Raw genomic sequence first — 22,432 nt, 5'->3', positions numbered from 1 at the left:
CAAAGGCGGGGCCACCGTGGCCAGGGTCTTATCCTTCCGCCGGACGAGCCCCACCTCCCTGCACACCAGCATAAACTCACTACAGCAAAAGACCTGGAGAGAGGGACACAGACAGATTTCTTGGAGCCAGCAGAGAGCTCAGGGACAGACGGGGAGGCGAGGACGGCACAGCACCGGCTCCACAGAGGAGGGCAGCAGCAAGGGGCAACCTCCCTCCCACGTCTTGGGAGGAGCCTGGAGATCTTGGGCCGGGGCAGGCCAGCCGGGCTCTCGGGCTGCTGTCGAACGACAACTCCCCTCCGCCCCAGCCAGGCTGCCTGCTACCCTGCTCGAGAAGTTCGCGGTGCAGCCATGCTCACCTCTGGCGCTGCCTGCTGGCCATGACTGGAGCAGCACTTCTGCCTTCCTGCCCCGCATCCCGACCAAATGGTACTGGCTGGGTCTGGGCAATGAGGCGGTGGGAGATCAAAACCAGCCCGTCTGAGGAAAGCCCTGGGGCTGCGGGAGCTCCTGAGCACTGGACCAGGGCATGAGTCGTTCTGGGAGAGGGGAAGGGACGCGGCAGGGGGCATCGCTTGGCACCTTCGGTGTATGGCTACTAAGTATGTGGGCAGGATCAGGGAGCGACACGGTCACTGGCGGGTGGGTGGTAAGGGCGTTGCAAGGGATGCTGGAGGCCTGGCTGCCACCGCTTGGTCTGATGGCCAGTGTGTGCTTTCGATGCGGCTGGGCGAGCAAGGGATGCTGCACAGCAGTGGCTGTCTGAGCTGGGCCACAGAACTGCACTGCCCACGGGTGGAGGGGTGCCTTGCCAACGCCCTGCACAGCTCTCCTTGCCCATGGCTAGCTCAGGAGAGAGAGAAACAGGCCAAGTGGAGTACATCTGCAGAATGGACGCAAGGGGCAGAATCCGGCCGGGTCAGCTGCAGAAGCCAGCTGGCCTTGGTGCGGGGTTTAGAAAGCCCGAGGGCTGAACCCCCACTGCCCCCGCCCCCACCTTCTGCTCCAGGAGGGCCCTGCGCAGGGAGACCCGCTGCTCCAGCTCCCGCAGCTCCCGGTCGTGCTGGGCCTCCGCCTGCATCTTGATCTTGCTCTGGTAAGCGTTCAGCAACTCCAGTTCCTGCTGCAGCTGCATCTTTAAGACCTGGCACTCTGCTTCCTGCGCCTCGTCCAGCCGCAGCTGCAAGAAGAGGGCAGATGGGGAATTGAGAGGGGGGAATCCTGGGGAAGGGGCTGTCAGAGATGCTTTTTAGGAAGTGCGGGAGAGGGCGGTGTTAAGCCGTAGCAGTATAGGAAGCTGCCATATACTGAGTCCGGCCCTTGGTCCATCTAGCTCAGTACTGTCTACACGGACAGGCAGCGGCTCTCCCAAGTTACCGGCCGGGACATTCTGCATGTTCTTCCACTGAGCTATGGCCCCGTCCCCTAAGATGGGGTAGGCAACTTTGGCTCTCCAGCTGTTGTTGAACTACAACTCCCATCATCCCCAGCCACAAGGGAGGAGGATGGGAGCCATTCTTCAGCAACAGCGGGAGAGCCAAGGCTGCTTACACCCTTGCCCTAAGGGGACCATCTTCCAGTGTTCACCCTTCCAAATGCAGACCAAGGCAGACCTTGTATAGCGAAGGGGACAGAAGACCGACTCTCCTCCCTGCCCTGCCAGATCAACCCACAAACTCCCAGCCTGCCAAAGGACGGGACCTTCCAGCTTGGCAGGTCCACCCACCCCGGGAGAACCAGTCTGCGGCTGCACCTAAGACCCCTTAGGCGGGGCGGGGGGGGGGGGACACTCACGGCTTGTGTGGAGAGCATCTCGTTGATGCTGTGGTCGTACTGCTCGGCGAGGATGGCCAGCTTCCGGGTCTGCTCCTCCTTGAGCCGCTTCAGGACCGCCTTGTGCTCGCTCTTGGGCGTGGTCTCCAGCAGGTGGTTCCGCAGCGCTTTGTACTGCCGGGTCTGGATCTTGCAGGTGTCCTGGAACTGCTTCTTTATCTGAAGCTCTTTCGACTAGAGGACGGGCAAGGAAGGGACACACAAGAGCCATTGTCAGGGAGGCCTTGGCAGCTGCAAGCATCCCCAGAGCAGAGGCTGGAGTTCCCTTTCAAGCACACACCTCTCATGCGGAAGCCTAGACCGCGCACACACACACCCCCGCCCAGTGCCCAAGAAGAACACAGGAAGCTGCTGTCTACTGAGTCAGACCCTGGGTCCATCTAGCTCAGCATTGTCCACACTGACTGGCAGCAGCTCTCCAGGGTTCCAGACAGGCATCTCTCCCAGCCCTGCCTGGAGATGCTGCCAGGGAGGGAACGGGGGACCTTCTGCCTGCCAAGCAGAGGCTCTACCACAGAGCCACGGCCCCATCCCCTAAGGCAGCGGTCTTCATTGTCGTGACACTCAGGGCATGACATCGGACCATGAAAAGTTGCCTCACAGTGAGCCAGGCCCTTGGTCCATCTAGTGCAGGGCTGTCTGCACTGACTGGCAGCGGCTCTCCAAGACTTCAGGCCGGAGTCTCACCCAGCCCTGCCCGGAGATGCTGCCAGGGAGCGCAGGGGGGGCCTGGTGCATGCAAGGTGGGTGCCCTGCCGCCCCCTCCCTCTTGAGGCACACCGCTGCCGTCCAACAGGCCCAGGCATGGACAGCGAGAGAAACCAACACCCCTCCCTGCTCCTAAGCACCGAGCGAAATGGTCCACGCAGTCATGGTGCAGCCAGGCCCAGCCCAGCCTCCGGACAATTTGGAAGGGGCTTCAGGCCATCGCCTGGGGGGATCTCTTGGCAACATCGGAGGCTTTCACAGGAAGGGCCAAGCCTCCCAGCTGGGCGTCTGGGCAGATCACTTGAGACTTCCCAGCTCAGCAGCAAGAGCTCATCGGCATGACAATTGGGGCTGTCAACATAATTCACCAAATTCAGGGATCTCTCTCTCTGAAGGGCAATTGTGCCTTAATGTGGGAGACCGCCAAGGCCTGGAGCACACACACAAAAGCGGACGAGCTGAGTGAAAGCAGCAAGGCTGGGCTTGCCAGTGTGTGTGTGGCCACCAAGGGTACTGGTCACGGCAAGGGAAGGGCGAAGTCAAAGAGCAGAGGTATCTGGTCATTGCACACCGTTCGATGGCGGGCTCCCTCGACCCACGGGATCTAGTATACGTTCCATGGAGGTCCATACGCAGCGCTGGTGTGGATGTGGGGGCCAACCACCCGCCGCCTTGGAGTTCCTTGCTTCATCACAAGGCGCCATCCGGGATGGGAGCAAAGCTCTGTGGGAGAGCCCCTGCCCGGCATGCAGAAGGTCCCGGGTTCACTCCCTGGCAGCATCTCCAGGAAGGGCTGGGAAGGCCCTTGGAGAAGTGGCTGCCAGTCAGGGCAGGCAAGACTGAGCTCAAGGGACCAAGGGCCTGACTCCGTAGACGGCAGCTTCCTGTGTTCCCCCATATCCGGCCAAGTCTACATGGCATCCCAGCAGGACCATCGGCACGCCTCCCTTTCCCAGAAGCTTTGCCCCCTGCTGCTGCTCTGTCCACACGGGTAGGGTTAACCTCCAATCATTCCTTAATCAGGAAACCGCCCTGAGCCATTTTTGGAAGGGCAGTGTATCAGTCAAATAAATCAATGAGGAATACATACATTCTGGAGCACACAAGACTCCACCCACCCAGGGGACAGAAACTGCTCTTCCAAGGATTCACTGTGGTGTCCAAGGATGCCGGCCAATGGCCCAAAGGCAACCTGCTCCTAGCCCACCGTGCCTGGCAAGTGCCGGCAAACCCACAGCAGGAGCCATTGCCACAGGGAGAGCGAGGACCCACCAGCGGGAGTGGTGGTGGTGGTGGGGAGGTGGTACCTTGAGGCTCTTGGGCTGCTGCCGGACCTCCATGACGTGCTTGCGCCTCAGCTCCCGCTCTCGCCGCTTGTTGTACTCCAGCTGGTTGGTGAGCTCCGTCTGGTGCTGCAGCCGGATCAGCTCGCAGCGCATCTTCTGGATGGTGCTGAGGTGCCGGAACTCCAGCTCCTGCATGGACTCGTGCTGCCGCAGCAGCATGGCGTGCTCCAGGTCCTTCTGGGTCTGCCGCTTGTTGAGCTCCTGGGGTCACAAGCAAGGGGGGCTGTTAGTCCCCCAGTCGGTGGGGCGGGGCGGGGAGGGCGGGGAGAGGCCAGCTGCCTGGCCCTGCACCTCGCCTGGAAAGCCAGCCAGCCAGGGGCCTCTGGAAGTGCACCAGCAGGGAAACCAAGGCGAGGGCCTCCCTCCGGCTCCATTTACTGCCCGGACTTGGCATTAGGAGAGAATTCAACTTGAACCTCCCTGTCCACCAGCAGTCCATCGTGACTAACAGTTGTCCATCCGTCCATCTGCCTTGCCCCCTTCTTAGAGCCCCCTAAGCCAGTGGACCCCCCCCCCACATCTTAGGACAGCTAATGATGGTTTGAAAAAGTATTTTTTGCCTAGGCTGAACTATTGCCACACAGCTTTGTTGGGTTACTCCTGAGTTCTGGCGTATGAAGAGGGAGAATAGTTTTAATCTACTCTCTACACCAGGGGCAGACAACTGTTGGCCCTCCAGGTGTTGCGGAACGACACTATGAATTGGGGCTGGGGATGATGGGAGCTGTAGTTCAACAGCAGCTGGACAGCCAAGGTGGCTCACCCCAGCTCTAGACTACTCATCCATGTGTGAACCCAACATATGCCCTTCCCTCTTTAGCCGTCTGGTTTTTTCCTAAATTATAAAGGTCTTTGTTCTTAACATTTACAGATTGTTCTTAATTAACCCCACCCCAATGCTATAATACATTTTCATAAGGTTCCAGTAAAATTTAGAGAGCAGCAGGGAAGCACTCAGGGGAGTTGTTTTCAAGAACTTTATTCCAGTTTACCAGGAAGCAAATGAAACTCTGTGCAGCAAAGATCTTCCTATAGAACACTCAAACCTACATCATGGAGCTCAGGTTCAGAACCCGCTGGCCTCAACGCTTTGGTCTTTCCCCTTCGGGAAGATGCTCTGAATCTCTGCGCGTCCTTTTCAGGGCTGTTTCGGCTGCAGGGTATCCCAGACACACCTTCCCCCAGCCAAACTCTTTGGCATGCCACGAAAGCAACGTGGCAGAAGCAGAAAATGATCTTTCCTGTTACAACTACTGAATAAATCTCACAGACCACAACAGGCGTGTGCATTGTCACTTTAATGCTGGTTCTCCGAATACAGCCGTGCGCTACAAGTCAGTGGCACGTCTAAGAGGACCGACAATCGCGTACAGGCATGTCATCCTCGTGAGCCTGTGGAAGTTAAGTGTATAGTGAACCACACAACGGCCAAGGCGAGGCCCTATCCAACCCCAGCAGAGCATCCCTCCCGTGGCTGTTGCTGGTGCAGTGTCTATTTTATGTTTCATTTTAGACAAGGAGCCAACTTATTAATTAATTAATAACTTTCTGTGTAGACCACTTTGGAAACGTTTGTAAAAAAGCGAAATATAAATAGTAGTAGTAGATCTACCCTACACCACGCCCAAATTTCTACCATACAGGCTGTTGACAAACAGCCCTTAACTATTGAAGCCCTGGGCTACCTACCCAGTACCATGCAGGCGCCTACTGAAAAGATGGTGAAAGATGGGCCTGCCTGTACCCAGGAAGAGTGCTCCTCACCAGCAGGCTCCATCAGCTCCGCCCATCTGGTTGTTTGTTCACTGCCCTCTGGATCTGCAAACGTTCTGCCCCATGGAGTTCCATTAGGGCAGCCCGGGGTTTTCTCCCTTCAGATTTTTGAGAAACCATCGTATCTGCAGGTTATTTCTAAGTCTACCAGTACTTCCTTCTCACCTGCAGGTGCTCCAGTTATGTTCCTACAAGGATCATAACGTTCCCAGCACTGTCAGAAACCGATGTGAAGATATGCAGACCCCAAGAGCGGATGATCTGTGGGGAGCTGCCGAGTGGCAACGGCTTGTGGGCTACAGGCTCAGCAGCTGAGCCACTCCTCTTCTGTGCCGGCACCCACCTGCTCGGTACCTACCTCCCGGACGAGATCCTGCTCCAAGTTGTGGCGGGCGAGCAGCATTCTCTTCTTGAAACGGCGGCACTCCAGCTCCAGGTACTGCCTCTGCCGCCGGAGCAGGTTGGCCTCCTCCTCTGCCTGGAAGTGCTGGATGTTCTCTTTCTGCTTGGACAGCCACTCTTGCTTCTCCTTCTTGGGGGTGCTCTGGTTCTCATTCAGCTCCTGGAAGCCACAGAGTGGGATGCTCAGCATGGCAAGGTCCCGGAACCCTTTGGTACTTCCAGGAGCGCAGAACTGAGCACCTGAACGGAACGGGAGGCGAGACAAGCCACAAGAGAGGCAGCCTCTCAATTCAGTCGTGCTGCCATTCAGGCAAGAGTGTTGTACACCCAGGAAAAACACCGCTATGGGACACAAGTGTCCTTGCTGGAGAAGGCGGCCTTTTCCTTTTCAGATGCAAGGCCTGACAATCCACAGAGTAGTAACAGCAACTAAAATACCGCAAAGCAGTGACAGCAAGGTTCTGAGTGCTCCGGAATTCCTCTCATCAAGTGTTCTGGAGCTCAAACAATTGTGGACTACTCTGTGATGTTTCAAGTTGGTCCTGGTAAAGGTTTTGCCTCACTCTGATTTTTCTTCGTATTAGTGAACCAGCTTGCCCACCTATCACCCTTGTGTAAAATGCAGATTTCTGGACCGAGACCTTTGCTAGGCCAGGCACCGCCATCACCTGACTTGGGTGAACATTTAGGACATCTGCACAGTGCAGGACAACACAAGCATCTAATCCAGAAGACAAAGGACCTTGCTTACTCACAGCAAACTACCTCCTTTCCTACCGCTTCCAATTAAAACAGGCCCAATTTTTGTGCAACTGCCTTTTCACACCAAAAGTTAACTCTACTAGACCATCAGTTCAGACAGGTACTAGGTGAATGCTCAGTTTCTCTGCCCCTCATTCTCTAGGAGGGGGTTCCCTCTTTTAAAAAAAGTGAGATGGGGTTACCTCTTTGAGTTGCTCCTTCCGGAGTTTATACTCTCTTTTCTGGGATTCCAGGAAGCTGCTGAGCTCCTTCTTTTGCTGGGCTTGAATGTGCTGTTGGAACTTCTTCTCTTCATTGGCCATTACTTTTGCCTACCCCAGGCCCAGGAGAGAGAACAGCAAGTTCAGGACTAGGAGGCTGCAAATCAAAATATCTGTATCCTCAGAGACACAAGGGAGAACGAGTACAGCAGGAGTAGGCCACCTTGGTTCTCCAGCTGTCGCTGAACTACACTATGAATTGGGGCTGGGGAGGATGGGAGTGGAAGCTCGACAACAGCTGGAGAGCCAAGGTGGCCTGCCCTTGCAGTGTAGCATGCTGTGTGTTAAGTGCTCCGTCCTACGTTCAAGCACAATGAGAGCAGAGAACATGCTAAGCTTTTACAGCAGATTGGTCAGAGGCTTCCGTATCATCCGGTCTTCAAAAGGGGACTGGACAATTCCCCAGCAGTAGAGGAGTGTGTCCACGAGTGGGCTTGCTCCTCTTCCTCACTGCAGAAACAGGGCCAATCAGCTTTCCCCTGCTAACTGGACAAAGAGGCCCTCTCCACCCCCGCAACACAGTACCGCCAGTGACTGTTGCTGGTGTCTATCTTATGGTTTCTTTTTGAACTGTGAGCCCTTTGGGGACAGGGAGCCATCTCATTTATTTGTTATTTCTCTATGTAAACACTTTGGTAACTTTTGTTGAAAAGCAGTATATAAATATTTGTCGCTGACGTTTCAGCTTCCAAAGGCCTCATACAGAGGGAGGAGCTCACCATGCGGCCATTTCTTTTCCAACCTTGCTCTAAAGCACAGGCTTGTCAACTGAGACTCTCTGGAGCTTTCCTTTAGCTTTCCCTGTCCTTTCTCTCAGCCACCCTCCACACGCATCTGGACTAGCTAGTTTGAACAGCAAGGGAGGGGGAGGAGGAAGTCTTCCTGCCTTCTCCAGAAGCAGCCCCACCAAGGGAGGGCAGCCCAAAGCCAACCAAGTCTAAGGCCACCAAGGGAGCAGACCCAAAGAAGAGGGCCACTACCTAAGAATGTAAGAAGATCCCTGCTGGATCAGACCCAGGGAGGTCCATCCAGTCCAGCATCCTGTTTCCCACAGTGGTCCACCAGATGCCCCTGAGAAGCCCACAGGCAAGAGGTATGTGCAGGCCCTCTCTCCTGCTACTGATCCCCTGCATCTGGTATTCAGAGGCATCTTGCCTCTGAGGCTGGACGTGGCCCACAGCCACGAGCCAATACCTCCTTCTCCATAGCCGCCTGGTGCTTCTTTATGAGCTTCTCCATTTCCGCTGCAAAGTTGTTGCGCTGGGTCTCGAGGTCCTTGTCCAACCGCAGGCGGTGCTCGTCCATCTCGGCCTTCAGCTTGTTCTCCAGGGCCATGAGCTGCTTCTGGTGCTGCCGCCGCATGCGCTTGTAGCCGGACATCTGTTCCCGGAGCTCCGAGTCCTGCTCATGTTCCTGCATTTGCCTCGTCACCTGCAGGCAGACAAGGCAAGACGCTCACCACACTGAGCTCCCCTCTTCACATTCATGGCTCCACAAAACCCATGCAACGGCGTGGAATCTCAGGGGTTGCCCCTTAAGCTCGCAATCAGCAAAATGACCCAAAGGGACAACCTCCTTTGACCACCACAGAAATAACCCTGTTCTCGCGGGAAGCAACCTTGAGTTGTAGAAAAACATTCATGGAGAGGGAAGGAAAGACACATTAGGTGGAGGGAGGGGAGAGCACTGTTGAGAAAACGCTAAAAGGCTCTCCTGTGCTCTCTGGGACAAAGCAGACTTGGCTTTCGAAGACCAAGGTGACAGTCTTCAGTGAACCCCTAAATGGGTCATATGATCCCCCAAGAAAATACAGAACTGGTTTTATTTCCATGGTTTCCGATTCAGTACAGACTGATGGTTGGGTGGGTTTTATTTGCATTAGTCATTAGACCACAGCAAAGCAAAAACTGCTAAAAATACACAGCATGGGGGAGAAGTCATGCCGTTCATTGAACCATAGCAACAATAAAATAACCAGTTTAAAAAACAAAACAAAACAATAAATCACAGCAGCAACCACCACCCAAAATTGGTAAAGATATACAGCATGGGCAGACTAATAAAAATCTGGCCTCCTAGATGTTGCAATCAAATGTTTCCTGATATTGGAGGATCCTGGGTGAAACAACCTCGTCACATTAAGCGAAGCCAGTGAACAGGCTGGAAGCACCCAAGGCTGTGGTATGCTTGACAAAAAGTGGGTGCAGGATTGAATAGTGATTGTATGGAAGACTGCTAGGAGCCCCTTGTGGGTCGCTGACTCAAAGATCTTCAAGAAAGAACATTAATAAATAAATGCTCATTGCAGAGGAGCCCGTGTATAGGTTGGGGTGAGGGGGAAGCTTTCCGGGAAGAATCTTGTATTTTTGGAGAAATGGCAACCCCTTACACAAATCTTTTCATTTCGGCTGGGGGGAAACAGGTTTTATGCTGACACACGCACTGACCAGCTTTGCCCTGAGTTTCTCACAGGTGAAAAACCAGCCACTCAAGGCAACAGCCAAGAAACCACTCCCAAAAAAGGGAGGTGGGGTTGGAGCTCAACGTACCAGCGATGCTGTGCGTATGGTAGCAAAGTGCTCTCGGTTGCGATAATGGGACCGGTGGCGAGACACTTGGGGTGGCGACTGTGGTTCCGACGTTCTTGACCTAGGGTCCGAATCCTCTCGGTAATTTTCTTCCTCCTTGGGATCAGAGCAGAGCAAAGATTGGACAGCATATTAAAAATCAACACAGAGTATTAAAAGGAACTTCTGAACTTGGCCAGGTTGGCTCCAGACATTTCACATTAGCACAGACTTTGAAAAGCCAACTGCAGTCAGCTAGCTGGATTAACAGAGCTCTAAAGGGAAGGGAAGCCACACTAGCCAGAGGATCTGGGCCTTCATCTGTAGACTGTGGGCTGCCAAGGGCACAACTGCACACCAGCAGCACCACCCCTACTGAAGTGTTCAGTGGGCTATTGCCACATAACCTAAATTTAACCTAACTTAAATGCAATAACACCAATATGCTCTCTCTGGGGTCCTTCAAACACAAACACACCACAAAGCTAATTCTACCAAATCCAGGAACAGAACTGGATACTCACTGCCTTGTGAACCTGAACTTCACCAAGTAGTCAATAAACCGTAAAATCTTATTGGCTGCTTTCACACAATCACAGCAATCCTGGTCAAATAATTAACTGGGATCACTGAGCATGGCAGAGTTGATTAGGAGAACCCAGAATTTCCGGCAAACCACAGGATCTGATCCTGGTTATCTATCCGGGCTAAATGTGAGTTAATCACAGCGGTCTGACCAGGATTGTGCAGAAATTCTGGGTTCTCACAATAAGCCCTGTAGGGCTTAGCTACCCTGGTTAAATTTTTATCCAGGATCATTGTGACTGTGTGAAAGCAGCCAAGGGAAGCTACATCACCACTCTGCAGGTCATTACGTGGAAGTGGAAGTCACATTTCTTTCTGCCATCAGAGGTGAAAAAAGGGGCCCCCAATGCCTCTGCTCCAGGCTGCTGTTGATCCTCGGCTATTCCCAACAGAGGCAGCTACTTTGGATTGGCATATTTCAAGTTCCCCCTCAGGAGGGCAGACAGATCTGAGCCAAGGGGAACAAGATTGTGCTCTTCCACTCAAACATTTTTCAACGGGGTTTGTGCAGGATACTTTCCCCTGAGGTCTCCCCTCTGACTTCGATCATGGCTCTCCATTACAGGCAACCTCGAGCAAGTAGAGAGGTGGCCCATTAATGTTCTCCCTCATTCCCTCTCACTCCAGAGACCGGTATCTAAAACCGTGTTTCTGCATTTTACATTCCCGTTCTTCAGAGGCTGCACCAAGCACACTTGTGCCAGGTCTGCTCAATCTGAGGAACAAAAGGAAGTTGCCTTCATAGTCACATCATTGGTCTATCCAGCCCAGTATCGTCTACTCTGACTGGCAGCACCTCTACAGGATTCCAGACAGGAGACTTTTCCAGTCCACTAAGATGTGTTTGCCAGACCCGAATAGCTTTCTTTCATTTCCGGTTGAGGGCTCACTGTTATGATTTCTTTCCCATCAATGTAGGATAGAAGATAAATCCTTCCCCATTCTTCACCTTACAATATTGACGCTTCTCTTTTGCACGCACACACCCCACCCCGCCTTGCATCTTCTAGGATGCCTGGACTAAAACAGTTCCTCCGACTGTGGTGCTGGCCACCGACTTCTTTTGCACTGCTGGTACCCAGATCACCACTGATGCTGCAAACAGCACAGCATCTAGCTCACGTCTGGTGGCCACTCAGGGACGGGCCTTCTCCGCTGCTGCCCCGAGGCTTTGGAATACACTCCCTAGTGAAATAAGAGCCTCCCCATCTCTGACAGCTTTTAAAAAGTCTTTAAAAACACATCTCTTCACCCAGGCTTTTAATTAATGTAATTTAATTGGTTTTAATGCTGTTTTAAAATATTATTTTAAATTTTTAAATTGTTGTAATGTGTGTGTTGCCTACCCACCTCATTTTTGTCTTAACCAATGTTTTATTTTGTTGTAAACCGGCCATAGACGTAAGTGTTGGGCGGTATAAAAATGTTTTAATAAACACACAAACAAAGAACTGGAGGCCACACGTCCCCCGGGATGAATTACCGGCTTCAAGTGGATGACAGAGCTGTTGGACATCACCGTGTGGTCCCCCTCCATCATATCCAGCTCGCTCTTGTCGTCCGAGGCATCTGGAAGACTATTAACACTACTGCTTTGGCTACTGGCACTAATGGACATGCTGGGGATGGACTGATTGCTGCCAACGCTGTTCACGGTTCCCGTCCGGCCCAGGCCGTGGTCTTGCTCCTAAAGGAAGAGGGGGAGGTTTGAAGATTAGCAAGACAACCCGTGGCGGTTCTAACATTAAGGGCCTTTCCGAGCGGCGCTACAGTTTTCAGGTCTGCATTCAGCTTAACATTCTTTTAGGTCTCCAAGTAGCTAAACAAAGTTCCACACAAGTCCTTCAGGGAGGGAAAATGTGCTACTGATACTGTATTTACCCAAATAGAAGACGACTTTGGATTCAAGACAACCCTCTTAAAAACACAGGTAAAACGCAGGTTATACCTGTATTTAGTGGAAAATAAGATGACCCCCTACCCACAATTTCTAGTACCAAAGAACATGGGGAAAACCTTGCTTGGATTCAGGTAAATACGGCAAATGTTTGCTGCTTTCACAAACCAATCCTTGCAGCTCACTAGGAATGTATCTGTGAATACCTGACTAACGCCAATGTCCACTGGCGACAGAGAGAACTCCATTCGTGCTTTGCCTTACAGCACGGGTTCTCAGGCTTGGGTCTCCAGATGTTGTTGGGCTCCAACTCTCAGTCACTGTGACTGGGGACGAGGGAAATTGTCGTCCAACAACAGCTGGGGACTCAGGTTTGAGAACTTGTGCCGTGAAAAAGTAATAACTTTTCTATTCAACCATTCCACTTTATTTGCAACACAAAGTAATTTACACGATAAGAGCTGTTCTGATAGAAGCACTTCCACCAGTGAATTCTCTCTCGTATTGCCTCAGCTCATGTTGAGAACCCATACAGGTTCGGTTAACAAGATCCAGCCAGTCTTTGCTTCCAATGTGGTGCCCAAAAGGACAGCTCTGTTTTGTAACAACTCTCTTCTTGCTCGAATGTTATGCTGCTCTCATGGTTGCCATTTCAGCCACTGGCATAATGCAGCAGAAGGCTTTTAGAATACAAGAAGGGAAGGCGATGTCCGACAGCAGTTGAAACTCGCCCCTCGTTTTAAGGGGGAATGGCAAACCATTCTCCAAACGCACATGTAGTGAAAGACAGGCTAGTTGCAGACGGAGAGGTGGACTCCTTGGAACAGCGGCTCCAGTGGTGCAAACAAGCACCATCCAAGCTCAACACATCTCACGGGGATCTGCAAGACATCAGGAATCCCCAATGTTCTCTTTGCTCTCCCTCTTTCCCACCTGGGGCCATCCCCTGCCTTACCTCCTCCTCTTCCTGGGCTTCCACTGCAGGTCCATTGTGAGCCTCCTGGAAGAGGAGTTTCTTCATCTTGCGATACTGTAGATTGTCCAGCTCTCGGACCGCATCCTTTGTTCTCTGGATCAGGTCTATTAACACTGTCTCGGGGCGCTCTCGGACGACAAAGACATGCTGCAGCAGAACACACAAGCACAGCAGTTGGTTCCCCCAAACCCAGGTTGAGCACGCTGTCCTCCACCCAGCCCACAATGGCCACCAGCAGAGAGTTCACACCTTTCTCTCTTTGGGGCATGGATAAGGGTGTGGGCGCCAACTGCAGGATCTTCGTGCAGAGCCTAGGAAACATTTGGCGGGCAGAAATCTGTAGAAAGCTGCACGTGGGAAGTTGCTGCTCTGCTGGAAGGGATCAGACTGAGGGGTCTGGCATTCAAGATCACCTATAGCCCTACTCACACGTTATGCTCAACAGCTGTCCAGCGAGTGCACACAAGCACAGTCATTCACACATGATGCTGAACTGTCTGTACCCTGCATTTTAGGGGCCTGCCCCCAAGTCCACTTTTAAAATGTTGTTCACATGAAAACATCTACATGTGTGCAGAAATCTGTACACTTGTACAACTTAAGGCCTGAGTAGGGCTTATTCCCAATTTAGACAAAGCCCTCCTCCCCAGTACATCTAATATTCAGGATGTCTGGATGCACAAGAACACTCTACGTTGGGTTGAATCCATCACAATGGATGATCCTCACATTTGTGGGGGCTGGGGAAACCTGCCACAGACGAACCACCTACCTGGAAGGCTAACCACACAAGAGGCCAACAAATTAAATGCTGCTAGGGTTGATATCCAGAGGCAGGGGGGATCTTAACTTTAAAAAGGAATGGGCCACAAAGTAAATCACCAGGGGACACTGGGAAACTGTCATCACCAAGCATTTAAAACCACATGTGTAACAAGTCCTTCCTGATGGCTAGTGATTAACGGAAGCTCCAAACTAGTACCTGAAGTCTTGGCTTCACCCAATAAGAGCTGCCTGCTTTTCTGAATGGAAATTCTTACTGTGTGTATGTTTTTATTTACAGAGGAATCACAGCAGCAGACAGACAAATGCACACAGAGAGGACAGAATAAAAGCCTGCACTATGTAGCTGGTGTGGCTAAACTATAAAGAGAGGCACATGCATATATTGCAGGGACCAGAGTTCAGTGGCATGTGCTTCACATGCAGAGGGTCCCGGGTGCAGTCCCTGGCATCTTGAATAAAAATTGTATCTGGGAAAGACCAGGGAAACCCCCTCTCTGCCCTCGAACCCGGAGAGCCACTGCCAGTCAAAGCAGAGAGCACTGGACTCGAGACACCAACAGCCTGGTCCAGGGGTTACCAGCCTTGGGTGCCTAGATGTTGTTGGACCATTTCTCTCATGATTCTCAGCCACAAAGGCCTTTGGCCAGACTTCTACAAATCTGCTTGCCAGTGGCCACCAGCCCTCTGGCAAGCGGGGCACTCAGTGCCACACAGATCTCCTCCCCAGAGACCTCATGTCCACCAGTATTTTTGAGTAGGTAAGAAACAGCAGGAATCCTTTGGGAGCAGTAAGAAAGGGCGCTCTATGACAGAAGACCTGCTTCTCTCCTAAGCCTTTGGCCTGAGTGCCAGAAAAGAATCTGAGGGGTTTGATAGCGGTCACAAATAATGGCTGGCTAGTGAGCTAAGCCTAAATGTGTGGATCCCCATGACTGGGGGTGATGGGAGTTGTAGTCCAACAGCATCTAGAGACCAGAGGCTGGGAACCCCTGTTCTGGGCTAGGATAAGGCAGCTTTGTGTACGTGGTATTTTTTTTTTGAAATAGAGAAAGTATTTTTACCGTGAGAAGAGGAACCATTAACACAGTAGCATTTTTACCATTTACTAGTACTTGCTGCTTTCTGTCAGTAGAGCAAAGGAAATTAAATCTATAGGACACAAGGAAGATGAGAAAGAGAAACAGCACGGCATTTTAGAAGCAGCAAACAACCTGTAAGCAATCTATGCCAGGGAAAGAACAAGTTGGGAGTAATATCAGTGATCCACCCCACAATTACACTCGGCAGGTTAAGACTGAACGCCCACTGGGATATACATGTGTCTATGTGTCTGCGCGCGCACACACACACACACACACGTGTATACCCCTAGGATAAAGAGGAGATGGTGGAGATTTCATTAACTAAAGTGCAATAGGCCAATGGGCATCAGCCAATGGCTGAGCTACATGAAAAGATGGCTGCTGAGTGGTATCTAGTCCCTGTAATAGTAGGAATTGGAGGCATTTCATGCCTGACAGAAATGTCCACCTGTTTGAGACAAAACATATGGATACGAGCTAGATAAAACTGAGGTAGATGTCGTGAGCAGGCTGGTCTAAGTCTGTGGGCATCAAAATGGCCATGGGTTACCCTCTTGCATGATCTGTGGCACAAACCTCCATCAAATTTACATTAAATTATAGGGTTCGGGGCGTAACCAAGACAATGACCATGTTCCCAGGTCTGCTATGAGTGAACAACAGTTATGCAGCAAGGTACTGAAATTAAAACACACATGAATAATGGATCGACACAAAGCTCCAAAATTATAGCTACAAATTGTTTAGCAACAAGACCTCCAGTATACAAAGTGTATTGTAACCAGATTACAAACAATAAATACCAAGGGGGGGAATTAAAGGGGGGACACATGGATTACAAATGTATGCTGTTAACACATTTGCAGAGTATGCAACACAAGCAATGCTGGATCAGGCCCAAGTCCAGCACCCTTTCCCCCACAATGGCCCACGAGATACCTCTGGGAAGCCCACAGGGAAGAGATGAAGGCATGCCTGCTCTCCTGCAACTTGTATTTAGAGGGGCATTGTTTTAATGCAGTCCAAAACGATGATCAGTTCAGCAAGGAGATGAAGCAAAGTGTCCCAGTTCTCAAGGAGAACAACTGGTGGCCATTTTAGAAGAGGACACCCATGGACGTATGGCAATCTGCTCATGATGCCTACCCACGCCTCTCTCATTCCAGATCCTGTCTCCTGCTTCATACAGGTGGGAATTGTTGTCAGGCTCCTGACATTCCTATGGAGGGTCTGTTAATCCGAATATTCAGTGGCAGCTGTGAGATGAAGAGTGTAAGACAGACACCCAGGAAGTCTGCTACTGGGAGAAGGAAGGAAGGGAGACGACAGGCGACTTCTAAGGCGAATAGCACTGACCAAAAGGTCTCACCCCCAAGCATGGCTTGGCCTGGACAGCAAGTAATAAGCAAGAGATCCAAAAGCTGGGATTCACAGGGTAACCAACATGGGAGTATCTGATAGTTGGGGGCAGGGGAGGGAAAGAGATGAATCGTCAGAAAAGACAAGCTAACCTTCAGGAGTTCCTCCGACGTAGGCCTGTCTTGGGGGATTTTCTGGAGGCAAGAATCTACAAAGTTTCGAAAATAATCAGACCTACAAGGGTGGAGAAAGAGGGAATTGAAGGCGATTGCTTGGTCAAGGTTTCAGTTTTGTCAGAGACCATTGCAGATTTGGTTTAGCGATGCAAGTTCATCATATAGGAGCTGCAATTGAGCCTCTGTTTGCCAGAGTTACACATCACTTATGTTTGAAACACCCACAGAACAATGGTTATAGGGCAGCCAATAGGATAACAGTTATTTTTACTATTATACAGAATCATGAGGAAAACACAGCAGCTATGACGAGGGTACCAGCAGCCCCTGCAAGCACTAGGCAAGCGGGAGAAACGACACCACCATGACAATTTGATAGGACAACCTTTCTCTCTCTCTCTCCCCCTCCACCCCCTGATGAGTCTAGGGCAGGGCTACACAACTTCAGCCTTCCTGCAGACGCTGGATTACAACTCCCATCATCCCTGACTATTGGCCACTGTGGCTGGGGATGATGGGCATTGTAGTTCAGCAACAGCTGGTGGGCCTAAGCTGTGCAGCCCTGCCCTAGGGTCTTTGCATCTTCCTAACTATAAAAATAACTATGTACATCGCTCTGAGCTGCTTGGAGGAAGAGCAGGATATAAATGTAATAAAAAAACAAAACAAAAAATAAAACGAAGTGCAAACCAACCACGTCCAAGTACCCAAGTGGTAAAAACTGAGTGCGTCATCAAGTTTCCTCGCTCAGCCGTCGACTCACCATTCACTGGACTGGAGTGTAGGGGATTCATTCTGCGCTATGTGATATAAGGCACTCATTGCGTTCATATTAAACAAAGGAGGCTTCCTTTCCGCTGCACAGAAAAGAGAAAGCGCTGGCTTAACCAAGGGGAAAACGATGGGCTACTTCCTCGTCAGCTCATGCCAGCTTCTGGACAGAACCCCCAAGGACAGGGTCACTAGCGCTTGCCCACCCACCCAGCACAGATGGGAAATGCAGCTTGTCTGGTATGTTCAGCAGGGCTTCAGCTGCCCAGAAGATGCTAGATTTCTTGCTTAAGGCTCAAAACCCCTTAAGACACACCTGTTTTCTCAGGCTTTAAATTACTTTTAATTGGTTTTAATATCATGATTGCTTTAATCATTTTATCCTGTTTTTATATTTGTTGCATTTTAACTTATGTATACTGCCTAGGAATTCACATGTCAGGCAGTACAGAAAGATGACAGACAGACAGAAATTCACCACCTAAACTTAATGCTGGCTGGGTTCTTACCACACAGCACAGAAAGCTATGTGCACAGTTTGACAAAGTATAACCATTTCCAGTACTAAGAACTGGTCAGAAAAGCTACCCAACCCAACATCCTGTCTCCAACCAAGGCCAGCCCGACAGCTCTCGAAAGCTCACCAGCAGGCAACAGCCCTCCCTTTGCCCCCACAACCTGGAGCTCAGAGGTGGACTGCCTCTGTACACAGAGGCCCTATTTGGTTACCATGCCCAATAGCCATTCATTAGCCAGCGTGGTGTAGTGGTTAGAGGGCTGGACTAGGACCGGGGAGACCCGAGTTCAAATCCCCATTCAGCCATGAAACTAGCTGGGTGACTCTGGGCCAGTCACTTCTCTCAGCCTAACTTACTTCACAGGGTTGTTGTGAAAGAGAAACCCAAGTATGTAGTACACCGCTCTGGGCTCCTTGGAGAAAGAGCAGGATATAAATGTAAAATAAAATAATAATAATAATAATTAGGGCAGTGTAGAGCTCTGGCATGAAGAGACGGGTGTGGCTTACCTAACTCAATGCACGTTATCCCAAGAGACCACACGTCCACTTTACCATCATATTGCCCTTCGTCCATGGCTAGAATCACTTCTGGGGCCATCCTAGAAAAAAGTGTTAAAGATGTTCAGCAGATCTGCTCTTCACAACTGTACGCTTTACTTCCACCACTACCAGCCACTGCACCTGGCCCTTTACTCTCTCCCTTGACTAGTGGGTAAGATCCAACATAAGCAGGCCCATTACTCTGAGCGACAGCCAGTGCTGCAGCACTGCCTTACCAATATGGCGTCCCCACAAATGAATTGGCAGGAGATGCTATGGAAGCAGATCCAAAGTCAGCGAGCTTCACCTGGCCTGGTTCCGTCAGTAGGATGTTTCCCGCCTTGATATCCCTGGGGAACAGGAGAATGTTAGTGGGCCACACCTTGAAGCCAGCACTGCACTTGCTGGCTGGCCCTGATGGAGTGAGTACAAGCACAATTGCACCCATTCAATGTCACAAGCTGTAGCGTTGTGGTAGAAAAGTGCCCCACCAGTTTCAGTCATACTGCATTGATGGCAACAGGACTAGGCAACAGCTCCCACTGTGAGAGCCACAAGCCATAAGGATTAACTTAACAAGCGAGTACCAAGCAAGAAGGGCCACAGCCTAAGGAGACTACAGGATGTCAGCTGGCTTGAGCAGACACAGTGGCCGACCTTATAAACCACAGTAGGATCAGCCCTGCTGGATCAGGCCCAAGAAGGCCCATCTAGCCCAGCACCCCATTTCCCAGAGTGGCCCACCAGATGCTTCTGGGATGCCCACAAGCAGGAGACCAAGACATGCCCCTTCTCCTGCTGCTGCTTCCCTGCCACTGGGATTCAGAGGCAGCCTAATAAATAAAGATTATTATGCCAAGTACAGGGGCTAGGTGGTTATTTTCAGTAGATTTTTAGATTTTACCTTTGTTACATTAGTCCATAATGCTGGGAAAAATTGAAGGAAAGAGAAGAAGAGGACAACCAGCAGAAAGGTGGATGGACTCTATTACGAGAGCAATGAAAGCACCACTGAGAGACCTTCAAGGCCAAGTGGAAGCCAGATCATCCTGGAGAGAATCTACCTCTGTGGTTTCTAAGAGTCAGCACCAACTTGACGGCACTTAATCAATCACATTAGAATAGTTTTTAAGTAATAATTGCAACCCTCAAATCTGCCTGCACGTGCTTTGAAAAGGCTTCCAACAACCAAACCATTTTATAAGCTTGCTTACTGAACAAATTTTCCACAAATAAATATATAGCTATAGTGTATAAAATGCTACACAATCCCTGGAAGCTCAAGGCCTGCATGAGAACAGCTGGAGCTTACAAAATGCTGAGTAATCTGTGTAGGGGACTGGGTGGGTGAATCCTGCCCCATTAAGCCAGTTCACCACTGCAGGGTCCTCTGTACTTGACGGAACAGAAATGTGTAGCCTCTATCAAAGGAGCAAAGCTGACGATCCAGGAAGCCCATGACGTCCAATATGCGATCTTACATAACGGGGTGATTGAAATGCTCACAACAGGAAACCTTGTGTGGAAGTACTTACCTATGGATCATGTTGTGGGAATGCAAATATGCCAGTCCTTGGAGAGCACCGTGGGTAATGGCAGCTATCTCCACCTCCTGCAATGGCTTTTTATGGACTTGAGGAAAGAGAAACTCAGTTAAACAGGCAAGGCACATGTGGTGCTGATTCGACAAATACATAAAGTAAGAGCAAGGCTCAGACAAGTCAGAGAGTGCAGTGTTAAGAGATTTGGTCATCAGAAGGTTTGTCAGAAACCACTCAAAGCCAAGGCAACTGTCTGTTACCATTACTATTATTTAGATACCCCTTTTCAACAAGAAGTTCTCAAAATGGTATATGGAAACACCAGCAACAACCACTGGAGGGATGCTGTGCTAGCATTGGATATGGTCAGTTGCTCTCCCTCTGCTTAACGTAAAGAGAATCACCACTTTGAAAGGTGCCGTTTTGTCCAGTTAGCAGGGGTAACTGTCAAGTTACCAAATCACTGGATGCCTGCCCCACCCAAATATCAATACCCACTGACAGACAGATCACGCACCTTCAGACACATCACACACGAATGGTCAAGAGTTACCATACAATAAAGCAAGTGGCTGCAAAGGCTTAACCCCTGCCCCCCACCACAGAAGGTGCTCATAAGCTACTGGCCAGGCCGCAGAAGGTACCCCAACGAAAGAGTGGTCCCTTATGAACATCTGATGTCAGATGTGGGGGGCGTGGTCTGGCTCCCGAACGGGGCCACGCAGCCCCGTTCGGGAGCTAGATCAAGGCCAGTGGTATTTTCCCAACACAGCCATAAGCATCTTTCCCTGTCTTTAAGGCAGGGAAGACCCGCTCTGGCCACGCTGAGAATGTAGTGATGGCCATTTAACTCCCAAAAGGGGCCGCACAGCCCCGCTCGGGAGCTAAACCAGCCCCCACTCCTACCTCACGTCTGACTTCAGAAAATTCAATTTTCTGAGGGGCGGTGGCCCAGGTTCTTTGAAGTCGGTCACCCAAGGGTGACTACGCCCCTGCTTATGAAGTTGTTGGGGGGGGGGAGGTGTATGCTCTTCGCACTGAGCAATACAAGAAATTGGCCACCAAATCAGGGCCAAAGACTTCACAGTAAGAGAAAGTTGCTTGGCTAGAGAAGGCACTCGTGATGGAAACATAATGTGAAAACACACACATTTTAGAAGTGTAGCCGGGCTGCCCCCGTGCCTATGGTATACTCCAGTGAGCTGGGGTCTCTCTTTCATACAGGATCATACAAACTCTTGCCAAACATAGTAACAAGGAGAACATACCTTCTAATAAATCTGATGCTGATCCTAGACAGTATTCCATAACAAGCTGCATGGGGAAGAGAGGAAAACCAAACATGGTGAATGAGAAGACCTACAAGCAGCTAAGATCGCGCACACACCTGTGGCTGGGGATGTCCAAAGCCAAAACATGTGCTCCACCACTGAGCTACTTCCTTTCTGCATCCCAACAAGAAGGACGGACCAACCAACCAACCACACACTCACGAATTTAAATGTTACCATTCTGAGACAGGCTGCCTACTACAGTCACTGGCCTACATCCAGACGAAGTTACTCAAACTGGCCCCATTAATTTCAATGGGAGTACTCAGTGTTAGCTTTCTGGAGCCTGTCAGGCAGGCGGAGGGGTGGGGAATGCAGAGCATCAGCATGTAGCCAGCCAATCAGGAGCAGAGGAGGAGAGGCTGCACCGTCCCCTTCTGCAGTGGAGACATTGCTGAGGGCGTGTCGGCTTCAAGCTGGCAATCCTCAGATGTGCAGCTGCAGTGTGGGGAGGTAGGAGGGCTTTGAGTACTCCCTGGAAACCCTTCAGGTACACCTAGGGATGCTAGTACCCCTCACCGTTGGGAACCCCTGATACAGTGGAACTAAACCTTCGACTCTCTGCGTCAGTCCAGGCCAACGGCACACCCACTGGGATGTCCACAGCGACAAAGTTTTGCCCTCAAAAGGAGAACCGCGTGGGGACAGGCCTGCAGGATTTTCCACAGAGTTCCTCTTCCACTCAAGCCAATGGAACGTTTCCATATTTGTTAAAGGTTTTAAAATTCCAGAGGAATCAATAGATCTCATAACATGTAGGCAGGGAATTAGTACTAGAATTTAGGCCAATTAGGACAGAACAAACTTCAGTCAAAATCCTTTGGCTTAGGAGGGCCAGGAATGGGCTGAACACTCAGTATCCTTATTTATGTCATGTGGGATTTAGTCAATCACCCGGAAGCCTCACTCAGTTAAGCCAATTCTTCCCATGTTTATACAGAACCAAGCCCTGTCCATTCCAGAGGAATTTACTTTCACAGAAGCAAGCAAAGGGCTGCAATTTTGACAGACTGGTTGAAAGAGCCCCAAAAGTTCTGTCATTCCTGTGTTTGATTTTGCTAGAGTGAGGTTTGAAGCAGCACTTTGAACTGGGTATGCCTGTGCCCCACAGCCAGGACATCCTAGAGGCAGGAAAGTTGGAAAAACAAGCAACAACTGGTCACTTTCGCAGGTACTGTGCAGGACAGAGATTGGGAAAAGAGCACAAGGTTCTTTCA

General features: G+C 50.8%; 1 protein-coding gene across 1 annotated transcript in view; it reads right to left on the bottom strand.

Moving 5' to 3' along the window:
• The window catches only part of TAOK1 (TAO kinase 1), a 59,519-nt gene that overhangs the window by 8,873 nt on the left and 28,214 nt on the right, over positions 1 to 22,432 (bottom strand). Inside the window, exons 5-19 of the mRNA XM_053274622.1 lie at positions 21,153 to 21,198; positions 19,879 to 19,975; positions 18,580 to 18,693; positions 18,311 to 18,402; positions 17,276 to 17,369; positions 16,489 to 16,570; positions 13,089 to 13,256; positions 11,720 to 11,923; positions 9,634 to 9,768; positions 8,279 to 8,515; positions 7,007 to 7,135; positions 6,019 to 6,222; positions 3,849 to 4,088; positions 1,795 to 2,007; positions 998 to 1,180 (exon numbers count right to left, since the gene is read on the bottom strand). Of these exons, the coding sequence (XP_053130597.1) occupies positions 998 to 1,180; positions 1,795 to 2,007; positions 3,849 to 4,088; positions 6,019 to 6,222; positions 7,007 to 7,135; positions 8,279 to 8,515; positions 9,634 to 9,768; positions 11,720 to 11,923; positions 13,089 to 13,256; positions 16,489 to 16,570; positions 17,276 to 17,369; positions 18,311 to 18,402; positions 18,580 to 18,693; positions 19,879 to 19,975; positions 21,153 to 21,198 (2,238 nt within the window). The remainder of the gene's footprint in view (positions 1 to 997; positions 1,181 to 1,794; positions 2,008 to 3,848; positions 4,089 to 6,018; positions 6,223 to 7,006; positions 7,136 to 8,278; positions 8,516 to 9,633; positions 9,769 to 11,719; positions 11,924 to 13,088; positions 13,257 to 16,488; positions 16,571 to 17,275; positions 17,370 to 18,310; positions 18,403 to 18,579; positions 18,694 to 19,878; positions 19,976 to 21,152; positions 21,199 to 22,432) is intronic.

Source organism: Hemicordylus capensis, chromosome 12 (genome assembly GCF_027244095.1).
Source record: "Hemicordylus capensis ecotype Gifberg chromosome 12, rHemCap1.1.pri, whole genome shotgun sequence".
Taxonomy (NCBI): domain Eukaryota; kingdom Metazoa; phylum Chordata; class Lepidosauria; order Squamata; family Cordylidae; genus Hemicordylus; species Hemicordylus capensis.
Note: the sequence above shows the minus strand (reverse complement) of the source record. Positions and strands in the feature narration are given on the sequence as shown.